Source organism: Neltuma alba, unplaced genomic scaffold (genome assembly GCF_004799145.2).
Source record: "Neltuma alba isolate B1F8T4 unplaced genomic scaffold, ASM479914v2 tig00011494_pilon, whole genome shotgun sequence".
Classification (NCBI taxonomy): domain Eukaryota; kingdom Viridiplantae; phylum Streptophyta; class Magnoliopsida; order Fabales; family Fabaceae; genus Neltuma; species Neltuma alba.
In genome coordinates, this window is record NW_021636162.1 from 38224 (window position 1) to 54149 (window position 15926).

At 30.6% G+C, this 15926-nt stretch overlaps 1 protein-coding gene across 1 annotated transcript; it reads right to left on the reverse strand.

Moving 5' to 3' along the window:
• Positions 1–1380: 1380 nt before the first annotated feature.
• On the reverse strand, positions 1381–2471 carry LOC114714194 (putative F-box only protein 9). The gene is made up of 2 exons (XM_028898920.1): positions 2113–2471; positions 1381–2026 (listed from the first exon to the last, which is right to left on the reverse strand). The coding sequence occupies exons 1-2, from the start codon at positions 2469–2471 to the stop codon at positions 1381–1383; spliced, it is 1005 nt and encodes a 334-aa protein (XP_028754753.1).
• Positions 2472–15926: the final 13455 nt, after the last annotated feature.

Consider the following 15926-nt stretch of genomic DNA (forward strand, 5'->3'; position numbering starts at 1 on the left):
GCTAAACTAGAGGCAGTACTTCGCTTCAGTTTCACCAGCGAGGAAGGGGATGTTTAGTAGCCACCAAGAGGTATAAAAATAAAAGTTGAAAATGCTGTGAAAAATGAGAGTGAACAAGTCGGGGAATGTCGGTGGGGAAAAAACATCAAAAGAGCTTAGCAAAATAAATATGCAACATAATACTCTTTCGGTCCTTAATATAGGACTTAATTGTTGAGTTGGTTTTGGTCCTAAATATAAGAACAATTTCTCATATTTATCAATTTTTTCTAAATTACCCCTATAGATACTCCTTTAACCATAATCAAGTAAAAGAGAAAGAGGAATATTAAAAAAGATTATTATAGTATTTTAAGAAAAACGTATTACATTTCTTATAATTAACTAACTTTTCTAACTTCTTTAATCTAATCAAATTAATTAAATGGGTTTTATATTAAGGACCGGAAGAGTAATTTAAAATCTAGGCTCTTCAATGTGAATGTTGTGAATTAAGACGAAGCTTTCTACATAATTTAAAACATTACCAACGCTGCGTCTGCATGTAGTTGACATCTTAATTTCACTAGTAGAGAGATCGGACAAAGATACGACAGTTTCATGTCCAGGTGTGCAAGTCTCATATAATCCATGGTACAATAGCAATATCTATTGACCTTTGAAACAAAATTGAATAATCCGCAAACATTCTAGCCAGGTTTAATACCCAAGCCAAATGGAATTCGAAATAATCACGGTTCTGCAACAGCAGCAAAGGGGGAAAAAACAAGAAAGAAAGACCATATTTTCTGAACCTCAGGTTCTCTTAAAATTTCTTTTCATGTGGGTGCGCCATAAGTATATTGATTTTAACCTTATCTTTCAACTAATAATGCATACATGTGAGCATGATTAGAATAACATAAGATAGTGGAGGCACTGGAGGTTGAACCTCACACGAAACTACTAATACTGTTCTCATCCACCGTTGACCAAAACGGCACATGACTCCGTGTAAGGTGGAAAACTGTTTCCACAAAACAGAGAAATGAAATGAAAATGCAAGAATTTCAGATTCACTTAACGTTTGCTCTCCCTCCCTCCCTCCCTCTCTCTCTCTCTATATATATATATATGATAGAAAACCATCGAAGATAGCATGTCTCTAGTATAACTAAACCATAAACCAGCATTCAAATTATATATATATATATCTGTAAGAGGAAACAGAACAATCACATATCAAAGATGGGTCAAATAAAGTCAAACATTTGATGATTCTCAATAACATAAACAACAAGAATCACAGGTACAGTTATGCACTACAAACTAATATAGGTTCATTTCTACCAAAAGCGTTCAAACTAAGCAAATATGCAATATAATACTCAGGACTTAAGGTCAAGGCTCTTCAATGTGGTCGCTGTTCAATGGCACAAGGCTTTCACAAAAATTGAAAATACCATGAAAACATTTGCCGATATTAGCCACCCTATATCCATCAGAAGTAAGATCGAACACATATAGAATATTTGTTAGCTCACCAGTCTCAGCTTCAAGTCTAGGCATTACAACATCATGGCAGACTACTTCGTTCCTCCAAATGGTCACTGGCCTTAGCAAGCGTGGAAAAGGACCTATACTATGTGTCTTAGTCCACTTCCATTTTTCCCTTGATATACCACTTGTACACTCTTCCATCACCCACAACTCAATGGAATAAGCTGAAGAGAGAAAAAGCAGAGCGAGTTTGTTTTCAAATATACTAAGCGTAGAAAGCAAACTAATGAATAAAAGAGGCTTTGCTATCAATGCGAACACTTCTGTCGCTAGATCAAATGAAAGTATCATGTGAGATATCCCAAGCCAATACATAACTCCATTGGCAGTGACAGCTTCTCCGCTATGAGTAACGCTCACGCCCTGTAAATTTTCAAATTCAACTTCCTTCCATGACCCCGAACCTAGTGAATACACTTCCACCCCATTAACATTCCGAGCCTTGTTAACGTGAACTTTCACAATTTTGTAATCGTTAACAATTGGACTGAACCCAAACCACAGAGGCAATCACACTTAAAATTGTGAATAGATCTGGGCACCTGCCTGATCTCTCTGGTCGCAAGATTCCACAGTAAAAGTGAAGGAGGAGAACTAACATCATCAACAATTTTGAAACAGAGCAGGCCATTGCTTGAATCAATGATCTTAACCCCCTCGGCGGCCACAGGTGCCTTTATACGTTTAAAGATTCGAATGCCGCAATGGCTCAAATATAACGGCAAGGGATTATCATTGCCATACCTGGGCCATAGAAGAACAGTTCTTTGATTACTGGAGTGCTGGAGGTGGGCTTCGATAAAAGAAGGGCTTTTGATGAGATTTTTCCAACGCTTGCACACACATCGAAATCGTAAAATGCATCTTACAGTAAGTCGTTTGAGAATGTTGGCGGTGATATCATCGGGAAGAAATGGATTGTCGCCATCCATTACTGCGAAGAAGGAACGATGAATCACATAGAAAAGCGCCGGCAAGGGACCATTAGGGCTTTCGGGACTCCATCCATTATATTTATAATTTATAATACCACGCTGTTAGAAGCTTGTGCTCAATATAAATATATATACAGATATAAAAATCCAGTTCACTTTATTTTTTTTAATAAGTATTTTATTTAAAAATTTTATTAAATAATAATTCTAACTAATATATATTATTAATAAAATTATTTTTGAAAAAATAACACTTGTTTATAGCAAATTTTTCTAATTTATTTAAATTAATTAATTAGTTCTTATATCACATATTAAGAGTCTATTTGGCTTAATGAGAAGAAGGAAAGAGAAGGGATTTTAATGGAGTGGAGGGGAGGAGAGTGGAAGGATTTTAATATTACTTTATTCGGATTTATAAAAAAAGAGGGGAGGGGGGAGTTTTAATATTACTTTATTTGGATTTATAAAAAAGAAGGGGAGAGGAAGAGTTTTAATATTACTCCTCCGGTCCTTAATATAAGAGCCATTTAACTAATTTGATTAGATTAAGAAAGTTAGGTAAGTTAATTAATTATAAGAAATATGACACATTTTTCCTAAAACACCACAATCATCTTTCTTAATACCTCATCTCCCTCTTTTACTTGATTATGGTTGAGAGAGTATCTATAGGGGTAATTTAGAGAAAATTGATAAATATGATAAATAGGTCTTATATTTAGGACCAAAACCAACTCAAGAATTAGGTCCTATATTAAGAACCGAAGGAGTACTTTGTTTGGCTCATGAGAAGAAGAAAGGAAAAAATATTTTAACATGAACAATTTTATGCTTATTTTATTTAAGATATGGGCATAACGATCAAAATATGACAAAATATGAGTATAATAGTTACAACATGACAAAATAATTTTGGAGGGGAGGAAAGGGATTTTTTTTTAAAATTTTTCCTCCCCTCCTAAAATTTATATGTTATCAAATTAAAAAAATAATTAAAATCTTTCTGCTTCCCCTCCCCCCCCCCCCAAAAGAAAACCCAAAAATACGAAACACACCCTAATGATGGTACATAGATATAAATATTTCCAAATTCCAGCGCCTGCGCTGCCCGTTTTCAATTACTAACAGTAACGGGCTCTATTCTAATTTTAAAGAGTAGTTAAAAGAAAAGTCTTAAAAGGTCTCTACATATCATAAGTTAAATTAATTTTTATTATTTTTTAAAGTCAAGACAGCGTTAATTATTAATTATTAAAATTAATTAAGAGTATATTGTAAAATTTGAAATTCTAACATGTATAAAACCTTGGGAAAATAAAGAAGAAGATGGGGTTGGCAATAGAGAAAATTAGATATCATAAGATACACCGAGTCAATATATAGTGACATGCTCGTATTACCTAACCACCTAATAGTGTCAATAACTAGGACGTCTACTAAATAGAGTGCTCATTAGCCAGTGTTTGGTTTTAATTTAGATTAGAAAACCTGTAAGAAAACATGATGTGAAACCAAAGTCCGCCTTTTCTGGCCAAAAAAAAAAAAAAACCAAAGTACGCCTTGAAGTCAAATGAAAATTGGATACATTATGACCTTTTCAATTTTCACCAAAGAATGGCATTGCATAGAAATCCGATCCTTAATATAAGACCTCGTTTGATTTTTATTTTAGTCTTAAATATAGTACCCAATCTACTTTGTCTATCACATTTATGCATTTTTTTCTTAACATTATCCTTCTAAGAATGGTAGTTCTAACTAGTACATTTGATTAATAAAGATATTTTAGGAAAGAGAACACATATTCATTATAAATAATTAATTTAACTTATTTTCTTAATCGCCTCAAACTAATCAACTAGCTCTTATAATTATGACTGAAGACAGTATTTTGTAAAGTGTTGTAAATCAGATTAGTTATTGAATTGGTCAAGATAGTAATTTAAGAATTAGCAATTCAAACTACAATCAACCCGAAGTCAAATTATCAAAGGAATGGCATTGTATGGATAGTGGCTGATTAAAATATTTTATGCATTTTACAGAAAAGGGTACGCATGCCTTCTAGTTTTGAATGTTTCATGTTCAGTGCTCCACCGCCATGAAGAACTAGAAAGACAAAACCATTGCTTTAATTTTAATGAATCAACAATGACCCCTCTTGGAAAAAGATTTATGTCACATTAACACCCGTTGCGAAGTCCTTTGACTGCACAGTAAAAAATGTGAAAAGATAATTAGCAAGAAACATAATCATGGTAAAATTTGCAGCTTTCAATATTCATCAAGGAATACCTAAAAACAAATTCTCATGTGAAAAGATCATACACCAGATTTGTTATGAGTTTCAACCAACAAGCATTGTTAAATTGACAAAACTACTAGCAGAAGCTTCATCAGCTATTCAAGTTTCCCAATCAGAATAGAAATTGCACCATTCATCTTTTTGATGAAAATTGTTCCATATTCATCCAATATCATATGTTTGGTGCTAAAAAAATGGCACATCTTTGGGTCTCCTATGGATTTTCCTAAAATGGAAACCTCTTGTTTATTTCATTGTGTTCTCATCATCTTACTTTTGGCACTTGATCGGTGCTTGAACTGGAAACTTAAAAGATTAGTGTAGCAAAAAGACAGCAAATCCAAAACAACCCATACAAGAAACTAAATATATTTCCTTGTCAAATTGAAAAAACAGTGGGAGAACAAAAGGATCACACTGCATCTACAGGTAGCAAACACCATAAATTCGTTAGTATAAGTCGTGAGAATGATAACAAAAAACAATAAGATAAAACCAGTTTTCGGTTCATCATTCTCCACTTCACATTCATCAATAACAAGTCCCAAATAATCCATGGTGCACTAGAAATATCTATTGATCTTTGAAACAAAATTGAACAATCTGCCAGCATCATAGACAGGTTTAACAAAGTTAAAGATCCCAGACATATGGAATTTGAATTCATAATGGTTCTGCAGCAGCAGCAGGAAAAAAAGACCATATTTTCCGAACATCTGATTCTTTTAAAATTTCCTTTCATGTAGGTACGCTATAATTTCATTGATTTTAACCTCATCTTTCAACCAATAATGCATTAGGGTCCCTGTGACTTGTAAGCATAATTGGAATAGCATAAAATAATAGAGGAGCTGTAGGTTGAACTTCACATGAGACTACTAATACTGTCCTCAGCCACCATTGAAAATGCAAGAAACTCAAATTCACATCATTTATGCCCACTCTCTATGATATAAAACCATCAAAAGATCATTAAGACAGCATGCCTAAAATAATTAACCCGTCACAGGCAATCAAATTATACATGCCTCAGAAAACAGAACGATTAGTTGTTATAGATAGGTCAGATGAAGTCTATATATTTGATAACTCTCGATAACATAAAGGACAAACAAGAATTAGAATTATAGATACGGTTATAAAGTACAAACTACTACGGGCTTATTTCTACCAAAAGTGTTCCAACTAAGTAAATCTGCAATATGATAGTTAAGAGTTAAGATCAAGGCTCTTCAATGTCGTTGCTGCTCAACGATACAAGGCTTTCACTAAAATTGAAAACACCACCAAACTGTTCACCGATAGTAACCGTCCTATATTCAGCAGAAATAGGATCGAACAGATATAGAGTATTTTTTGGCCCACCAGTCCAAGCTTGACAACGACAGACTATTTGATTCCTCCAAGCAATCGCTGGCTGGAACAAGCCATCAAAAAGACCTAAACGACACATAGTATATTTCTTAGTCCAATTGCACTTTTCCCTTGATAAACCACCTGCATACTCCTCCATCACCCACAACTCAAAAGCATAACGTACAAAAGGAAAAGAGAGAGAAAGGATAGCAAGTTTGTTCTCAAACACAGCAAGCGTAGAACGTCTGTAATTAGAGTGTAAAGGAGGCATGGGTATCAATATAAAGACTTCCATCGCTAGATCAGATGAAATTATCATGTCAGGAACTTCCGCAAGCCAATACATAACTCCATTGGCAGTTACAGCAACATCTTGAAAGCCATAAGCATCGCTCACGCCTGGTAAACTTTCAAATCCTACTTTCTTCCATGACCCCGAACATAATGAATACGCTTCCACCCCATTAACCTTCCTAGACTCGTTAAGGTGAATTCTCGCTATTTTGTAATCATTAACGATTGGACTGAACCCAAGTCCCCAGAGACAAAAGCAACCACCCTTAAATTTGGTGGCGGACTGCGATGAAAGAAGGGCTTTTGATGAGATTTTTCCAAAGCTTGCAGACACATTGGAATCGTAAAAGGCATCTTACAGGAAGTCGTTTGAGAATGTTGGCGATGATTTCTTAGGGAAGAAATGGATTGTCGCCGACCATCACTGCGGAGTGCGGAGGAAATGTTTTTGACCCGAACTGCGGAGAAGAATGAGGGTACACAACTGAAACCAAAGCCCTCGTAAATCCTAATGGAGTAGTCTTGTGTGTCGCGCTTTTTTTTTTTAATTAAAAAAATATACTAGTATATTGTATGCTTATAAATAGATATATGCACTCACTTCATTTCTGGCTTTTTTGTGTTTTTTATATAAAGAAAAAAAATCAAACTATAATTTTATGATATACGATGAAAATAAATATGTGAGAATATTTTTATCTTGATTTATATAAAAAATATTTTTAAAAAAGTAATTTTGAAAGTATTTAAACACATCTTTTATTTAAGTAAGATTAAACACATCTTTTATTTAAGTAAGATACATAGGCTACGCGTAGTTAATTGAGCCGGTTACAAGATGAAAGAGCATTCCTATTGCATAATACAAGGGCCCATTAGATAGTATAAAAGACAAACAAGGCAGAGACAAAGCACGATAAAAGGGGACCAGATGGGCTAACCAACTTATCCAAACAAGTGTCGTACGTCATAGTACTTCTGGTCTTTAATATAAAATATTATTTGATTTTTATTTTAGTCTTAAATATAAGGTTTTCATTCACTTTATTTTTCATATTTATATTTTTTTTTCAAGATAGTCCTTCTAACAATAGTAGTACTAGTCAATACACCTTATTAGCAAGAATATTTTAAGAAAGACAGTACCTATTTATTATAAATAACTAACTTAATTTTCTTTCTTAATCTCTTCAAATTAGTCAACTAATTCTTATAATTAGGACAGGAAGAAGTAACTCCCATGAGAACTCGGAATCTTTGATTACCGCCCACAGGAGATTATTTTTAAATTTGGCCCAATATAATATGGAAGTTTTAGGTAAAAATTGAAAGGGGTCAAACCCCAGCAATTTATTTCCATTCCTAGTCACTTTTCTTTATATTCAAAATTTTAAAATAGCTATAGATGAAAGTTATGTAGATTTATTTATTTTTGTTAGACGCATATTTATAATCAAATTTTAGCATATGAATTTTTTTTATAGGAAAACTTTGTATGAATAAGATTTTAAAATTTTGTCAATCTATAATTGATAATAAAGATCACATATTACGTTGGGAAAAGAAAGGTCACATGTTATAAAATTTGATTATAATTATATGATTATAGAGGATTAGTTGAAAAAAATTGTCAACATATTTTCAAATATAATTGACCATGTAGATCTTATAAAAAAATTTCATCATGTAAATCTAGTTTTCATAAAATGCCCTCTTCATTGTAATTATACTTGCTCAAAATTCTTAATTTTTGAAAATAATATAGAACGTTGAGTGATTTGAAATTTGTTCTAATTTTAAAACCCAACTCTACAAATTTGCATGCCATCATTTTTTTAATGGTTGCTTTTGAAGAAATCTTATTTTCATTTATTTTGTTTTCAATTCTAAAATAGCATTAAATTATTATTTGTAAATTATACATTAATTTGTCTTATATTTTAATTATTAAAACAAATTAAGAGTATATTTTAAATTTAAAAATTGAAAGAAATTCTAAAATATTAATTTTATCTTTAACTCTACATGCTTGAGTAAATACTTAAAAAATCTATATGTTGAAACATTAAACATAGGAAAAAAAAGTATATATAGATGAAGGAAAATAGTCAAGCTTAAGAAAAAGTGAATAGGTTAGATTACCAAGTATAATTTACCTTTTACAAACAATATGGATGAGTCAACCAAATGCATTTTGAGTAAACTGAGAACTACTCTCCAATGTTTCTCATTTTCGATCGGCACAAAAAATTTTATATGGTTAAAGATATAATTAGCACTTAAAACCCATTAGTACTAATCATCCTATTCGTATCAGTAGTGAGATTATACATGTGTAAAATCATTCATGATGCTCCTCCATTTTCAATATCAAGAATTTTTTTAAATATATGATTATTACCACACAATTTCATTTCACACTATAGTCATGAGGTCCCATAAATTTGTAAGGGATCTAGTATTGCTTTTTTTAGTCCAACTATTCATACTCTTATGATCATCACCCACAATTCAATTTCAAATATCACATCTTCCACATGAATGAAAGAAAGCAAAGTAGTATCTACAAGTATGAAAGGAATGAACATAGCAAAATCTAACAGGGGCAATTTTGTTAATCTAATTCCTTGTTACTATGTCAAACTAAACCAGATAATTTTTGAAGCCTTCTTTAGTTACATTAAATGATCTTTCAAATTGGTCAAGACTATCCAGTTTATGGCCGCTTCTCTATGGTACCAGTTGTTGCTTCATTGAATTTGCTTCCTTAATAGGATCACGATTCGACTTTGTTTTTTTTTTGTACACATGCCAAACTATCACTTCAATTTTAATGACAGTGACACCGTCAGAATCAAATATCACATTTTCTAATAACATCCTAAATTCTGTTTCCTTCCAAAAGGCATCCTTATGTATAGTGAGAATACATTCATCCAATAAACAAAGCCTCTATTAGATGTTTAGAGCATTACTTTCTTAATTTATAATTTTATTGAAAAAAAGAGATGATATATTAGTTAAGAAAAAATAGACAAAGTGAATAATATATTTGAAAATAGTATATGAAAATTATTCAACACCAATATAACTTAATAGCTTTATTTTTTAAAATTTAATTTTCTTGCACTTAAAAAAACCGGTATCAGAGCTTGATAAGTAGTATCAGAATACAATTAAAACTGTAACAAATACTAATAATGACAATATTAGATATATTAATCTAAACTCTTTTCTTGCTATGTCAAATTAAATCAGATGATTTTTTAAATTTTTTTAGTTTTTTTATACATATACCAAACTACTACTCCAGTTTCAGTGGTAGTGACACCATCAGAATCAAATATAACATTCTCTAACAAGCTCCTAAATTCTATTTTCTTTCAAAAGGTACCTTCGTGTACAATGAGAACACCTTCACCCAATAAACAAAGCTTCTCTCAAATGCCTAAAGCCTTGTTTTCTTAATTTATAATTTTCATTGATTAAAAAAAAGAGATAATATTACATTTCAAGAAAGCGAGATAGCATACCTAAAAATAATATATGAAAATTATCCAACATCAATATTAAAACCAGAATTAGATTATCTATCTAAAACTGAAAAAGAGGTGACGTGCATTTAATTTGCATGTATAATTAGATTATTATCTGAATAAAAATAAGCAAACAAAGGTTAATAATCACCAAACTAACTCTATGGATCATATTTCTGGTCTAACTCCTCAAACACATACTATTACTTCAGCGTATCAATTTGACCAACAAAATCCTCCAAATATTTCACTAAATCAGTCACTACCAACACACCAATTCACCTCATCAATTCCTCATAATTTTCAAGTTCATCATCGCCACATCCAATGAATGAATTAAACCAACCACAAGTTCCTTCAAGCTTTCCTGTTCAAATGACAGCCTCTCCAATAATAAATCAGCAGTTTAACCTGCAACAAAACATCACACAGTCCCTCCCTTGCATGCAAACCAGAATGGTCCACCTGCAACCAAATCTGATGCCCATGTGCCCAAAATTCTGATCATCACCAAACCCCTTTCATGCACATTTGACTCCTCAAAATCACATTGTTTCTTCAGTTCATCCCATACACCAATATAATCCACAACCACATCATGATCAATTGCTGCCAAAGGCATCCCTTGAATTTTCATCACTCTGTAATAGGCAACACTTGGTCAACCAACCTTTGTCTAACTCAGGGACACCAAGTAATGTTCATACCGATGTTCACAAGAGAAAGTCATGGACTGAGGAAGAACACAGGTATGTGTAAGCATTGAAAATTTCTCAGTTCTTTGATATTGTCTTTTTTAATCATAAATGTCCTCATATATTTTCTCTTGTTTTCTGATTATAGGTTATTTCTGATTGGATTGCAAACATATGGGAAGGGAAATTGGAAGAACATTTCTGAAAATGTTGTGAAGACAAGGACTCCAGTTCAGATTGCTAGCCATGCTCAGAAGTTCTTTAATCACCACATCAACAAAGGGAACAAAAAGAGAAGAAGAAGAAGCATCCATGATATCACCAATCCTGATGTTCAAACCCACTGTAAGCATCAAAATCATTTTGTTCCTTCAAGTCTTGCAATTAATCAATCTTATTACAACCCACAGAATCCCCCAAATGTTGTTCAATCTCTTCAATTTGTAAACCAAACAGCAGATTTCTTGTGTAAAGATTGTTTTTCTTTAACTAATTTTGTAGTATAAATGATTCTTTGTTTTCTTGCATTGTAGTGAGTTAAATATTGATAAGTTTTATAGGATTATTTTCATACTAGAATCAGTCAAAGAAGAAATATTAGTTTGGAATAAAACGAATATGGAATGTGATTAAGGAATGATGGAGTACGAAACGAAAATATTATTTTCACACTAGATTGCTGCAGATTAAGTATATTTGTTATAACCCCAGAAAGGGGAAATATCCTGAATTATCATTCTCTAATTAAAAAAAATAAAAGAAAAAAATTTAATTTTATATTTTATTATGTAATTTTTTGTTGAAAATATGAAAATATATAGTTTCTTAGTGTTAGACTATTAGCATAGCTGAGTGTACAATTCAATTTTTTACATTTTCATTTATTAAGCATAAAGTGATGTTGTGATTTTGGAATTCAATAATATGGGTTCCAAGATTTTTTTGATAGACAGTATATTGTACTATTTAATTTTTGCAGTTAGTAAAATACAAATATCTTTTGGTAAAAATAATTTTTTATGACAAATAAAATAACAAAAGGTACGTACTTGCGTGAGATTGAAATTTCGCTTGTTTTTAAATGAGTGAATATTTTTAGGAAATAGCCATGCTTTCTTGTGACAGAAGTATACACACGAGATTCTACTTTTTCTCATTAAAAAATAATTTTAATTCATCTTACTTTTTAAGGAATAGAGTTCCTTTTGAGAATTTTTATAATGCTTATTTGAGTTTTCAAAAATAATTGGGATCTTAAAAATATATTTTTATTACTCGGAGAAGCTACTTTGACAATGAGTAGCTTTTGAAAAAAGAATATTTTTTTTTTTTATAAATGAAGCTAAGATACGTGAAAACGGTCAAACACCATAAAATTTGAAAATTACTAAAAAAATAATTTAATTTTTTTTGTATAATTTTAGTTAACAGAATAATATTTCTTTTCAATGGTCACCCATCTGACCATCGATCAATGAACATGAAAGGGATGAGTCAAATTAAGATTGAAAATTGATTATTTTAAATTTAATTTAATTAAAATTCGGGGCCTATTTTTTTGGCCAAAAAATTAGGGGCCTATTTGATTTCGTGTTTTTAAGAACAGTTTTTTATTAAAAAGAATAGAAATATATGGTTTTCATTATATATTCTAGAAGAATAAAAAAAGTTGTCCCAAAAAAAAGCAGAACATCTTTTTGATATTTTGTTATTTAAAAAAATTAGGGAAGAGTCCAAGAATGTTGTATTTGATTATTTTCAAGTAAATTCTTCTTTCACTCTCCACTATATCATTTTAGACGTATTTTTTAATAATAATAATAATTCAGACAGATTTTTAAATTTTTATTTTTAAAACTATTTATTAAAAAATTGCTATAGGGAATTGTTTTTTAATAACACAAAAACGTTTCTTTTGCCAACTGCGTATTATATATATTTGAAATTAGATAATTTTTTTGACCAAATGAAATTAGATAATTCCAGAATGTAAAAAAAATCTTTTTAACTTATCTCATTATATATGGTTTGCTCCAATGCTCAATTAAAATGTTAAATTAAATAAATGGTCAAGATTAAATAATTCTATCTATGGCCGAAAAAGACGGGTCTTGCATTTAATTTTCATGTAAAATGAGGTTATTATCTAAATAAAAATGAGCAAACAAAGGTTAATAAATCTGTGAAATTTGTTTATTCATATATCTGCTATTAGTATAATTTAAATTAAATTAATCTAAATTAAAGTCTGTGTTTCAGGCCACGAAATGTTTATATCCATATTAACTATATTTTACATTAATATTGAACTGGTGAGTTTTAATTTTTTAATTTATATCCCATTATTAAGATTTATGAAGCTTATGATCATCTTGTTATTTGATTGAACTCATTGCCACGGTATGTATATCCCATATTTTCCAATCTTTTCAAGCATAAAACTTGGACCCTGCTAGAGATGAAAACTAGGTAGGTTTTGGTGAAATATGTTAGAAACATTAATCCAAGTCTGCAAAATAGGATCGAGGTAGGAATTATATTTCTTCCAGGGGTGAGGAGAAAAAAATAATTATTTTTTAATTACAATTAACGAAATAATTATGAAAATTATTTTTAAATTATTTTCATTAGAATAACATAAATAATAAAATTTACTATTATATATGTATAAAAATATACTATTAATTATATAAATTATTAGAAATATCGATCGAGATAAGACTTTTAAGTATACAGTATATGTATTTATTCATTTAGTTTTTTTCACAATTTTTATATGAATATTACATTGTTTCGATAGCTGTTGCAAATGATATTTGTAAGAGATATTTTTGAATTATCTTTATATAAATTTTAAATTTAATAGTCCAAAACCAAAATGATGTTCCTAGGAGCTGACAAATATTTGTGAAGTTCATAAACTTGGTAATCTCATATTAATAATTTGAATTATATTTATTCTGAATACAATTTTCTCTCACTTGCGCGTGTTTGCTTTTGACTATGCTTTACATAATGATTGAATTGGTGATCTTTATTTCTTGAATTTTCTTTCCTTATATCTCATTATTATTAAGATTTATGAAAAAATATAATCTTGCTATTGGTTGAATTATTACAAGTGCGTACACTTTATTTAATTTTCCCATGTTTTCAAATTTGTAATACTCGTCTAATATATAGATATGCATAAAAACCAGTATTAAAGTGTAACTATATAGTCGTAAACCTCTTCATTAATATGGAATTGAAATTGACATGTATACTTACAGGTTTGAGACAATATGACAATGGAGCTGGATATTGATGAAATCGTTGATGCACTTTTGAAGGATGAAGCGTATGCCCAACACCTTGAAGAGCAACTAGTACTGATAGAGGCATTGACGTGCCAGATATTGATGAACATGTCCAGCGTCCTCAAGAGAAAGCGCAGACAGACCGCCACCACCGCCAATGCAGACGACGTGCCGGAGAATGATGTATATGTTCGGCATCCAGAAGAGCAACATCTAGACGGCACCACTGTCATCGCCACTGCCGCCGATGTGCCAGAAAATGAAGCAAGTCAGGCCTTAGTACCGTCCACATGCTCAAACACTTGGCCCTCCAACTATTATTCGGAGTATCAAATCATATTGAACTCAGAGCCACCCATGAAAATGTCACGTACTTTGGAAGGACACAACAGGTACGTTCCTCAAAAACTTCCAATTCCAATTGTTTATAAATTTTTGCTCATGTTCCTTTGAGTGTTTCTAATTGACTGAATTCTTTTAGAATATGTTTGGTTATATGGCTAAGAAGTTGGCGAAAACAAAATAATAAATAGGAGAAAGTTTTCTGAATAGAACAATTTGATTTAAGAAGAATAGAGGAGATGGTTTCTAGTCAACATGTTTATTTGATTGATACTTTTACAAACTATTATTACTTAATTAGTGGAGGTAGAAAAATGTATTATAAATAAATAATTTACTTATCTTTCAAATATTTTTTTACTCATACATCTGCTATTGTCTAATATTTTCCCCCTAAAAAACACACTTATCCATTGATATAAATGAATCAAATATTTGTTTTCATCTCTTCTAAAACATTTGTTGAACTTTTCTCATTCTCTCCGAAATATTACAAATAGGTATAAGTGATCACAAATTTCTCATAAGTAGCTTCGTGATCTCCACAAGAAAACTTTTCACTTTCATCCACTTCAAGTGGGTACTATTAATTACTACGCATTTTGGTGTTCTTCAATTTTGAGATGCATATTAAAACTGTGTATGATTTTCTTGTTATAACTTTTATCCCATCGTACTTTTTGTAGACGAAAATCTATATGAGATATTTATTTGTGACTTTTTACTATTTATTTTTGTTGAAGCAATGATCCGATAGTTGTTATTTCCTCGTCGTGTATATCTATATTTTTGGACATGAAATGTTTTATTTTTCACATTACCATCGATATATAATAAAAGAGTTTAAAATTAAAACAATTTTAGACTACATATGCTGGACAATTGATTGATGAATACGTCGTCATTTTCATAAATCTAATTTAAAAGTTAATATTTCAACAAATTTTTAATCGATAACTACATCATACAATTTTGAATGGCTAGATATGTAATGTTTTGGGTTATCCAGAAAATATTTCACATTTTACCAAAACCTTGGAAAAATCCTCCCAAAAAAATGCCTTTAAAATTTCAAAATCAAAGATCAGGAATGACAACAAAATGTATTTATTTGTATTTCAGCGCTGTCAATTGTTACTAAAAATGTGTAAGTAAGAATGATTAGAATTTCAAATTAGTTGATAATCAGAAGAAGTTGCACAGTTGCAACCCATCTCTGTGCGGGTGTGTTTTATGGCATTATTAGTTATATTGTTTAATTACTTCACAATACAAAAGCTACTATTTATCAATTCGCTCATTACAGTTTTATCCACATTTACCTGACTTTCGAAGCAACATTATACTGATTATTTTTTTGGCTTCAAACTGACATATTAAGATTTAAGTAAACAAAAGTCAATAAATATGTGAGGTTTTGTTAGATTTGGTAATCTGTTAATTGCTAATAATTTAAAATTCCCTTCGATTAAAAAAAATAAGATTAAAAATTGATTATTTATTCAAATTTAATTTCATTTAAATTAAGGGCCTATTGATTTTGTGATTTAAAAACAGTGATAAATCCTGATTTTAATATATTGTTTGATATCTTTTTAGAGATATTTATCAATTAAAGTGGG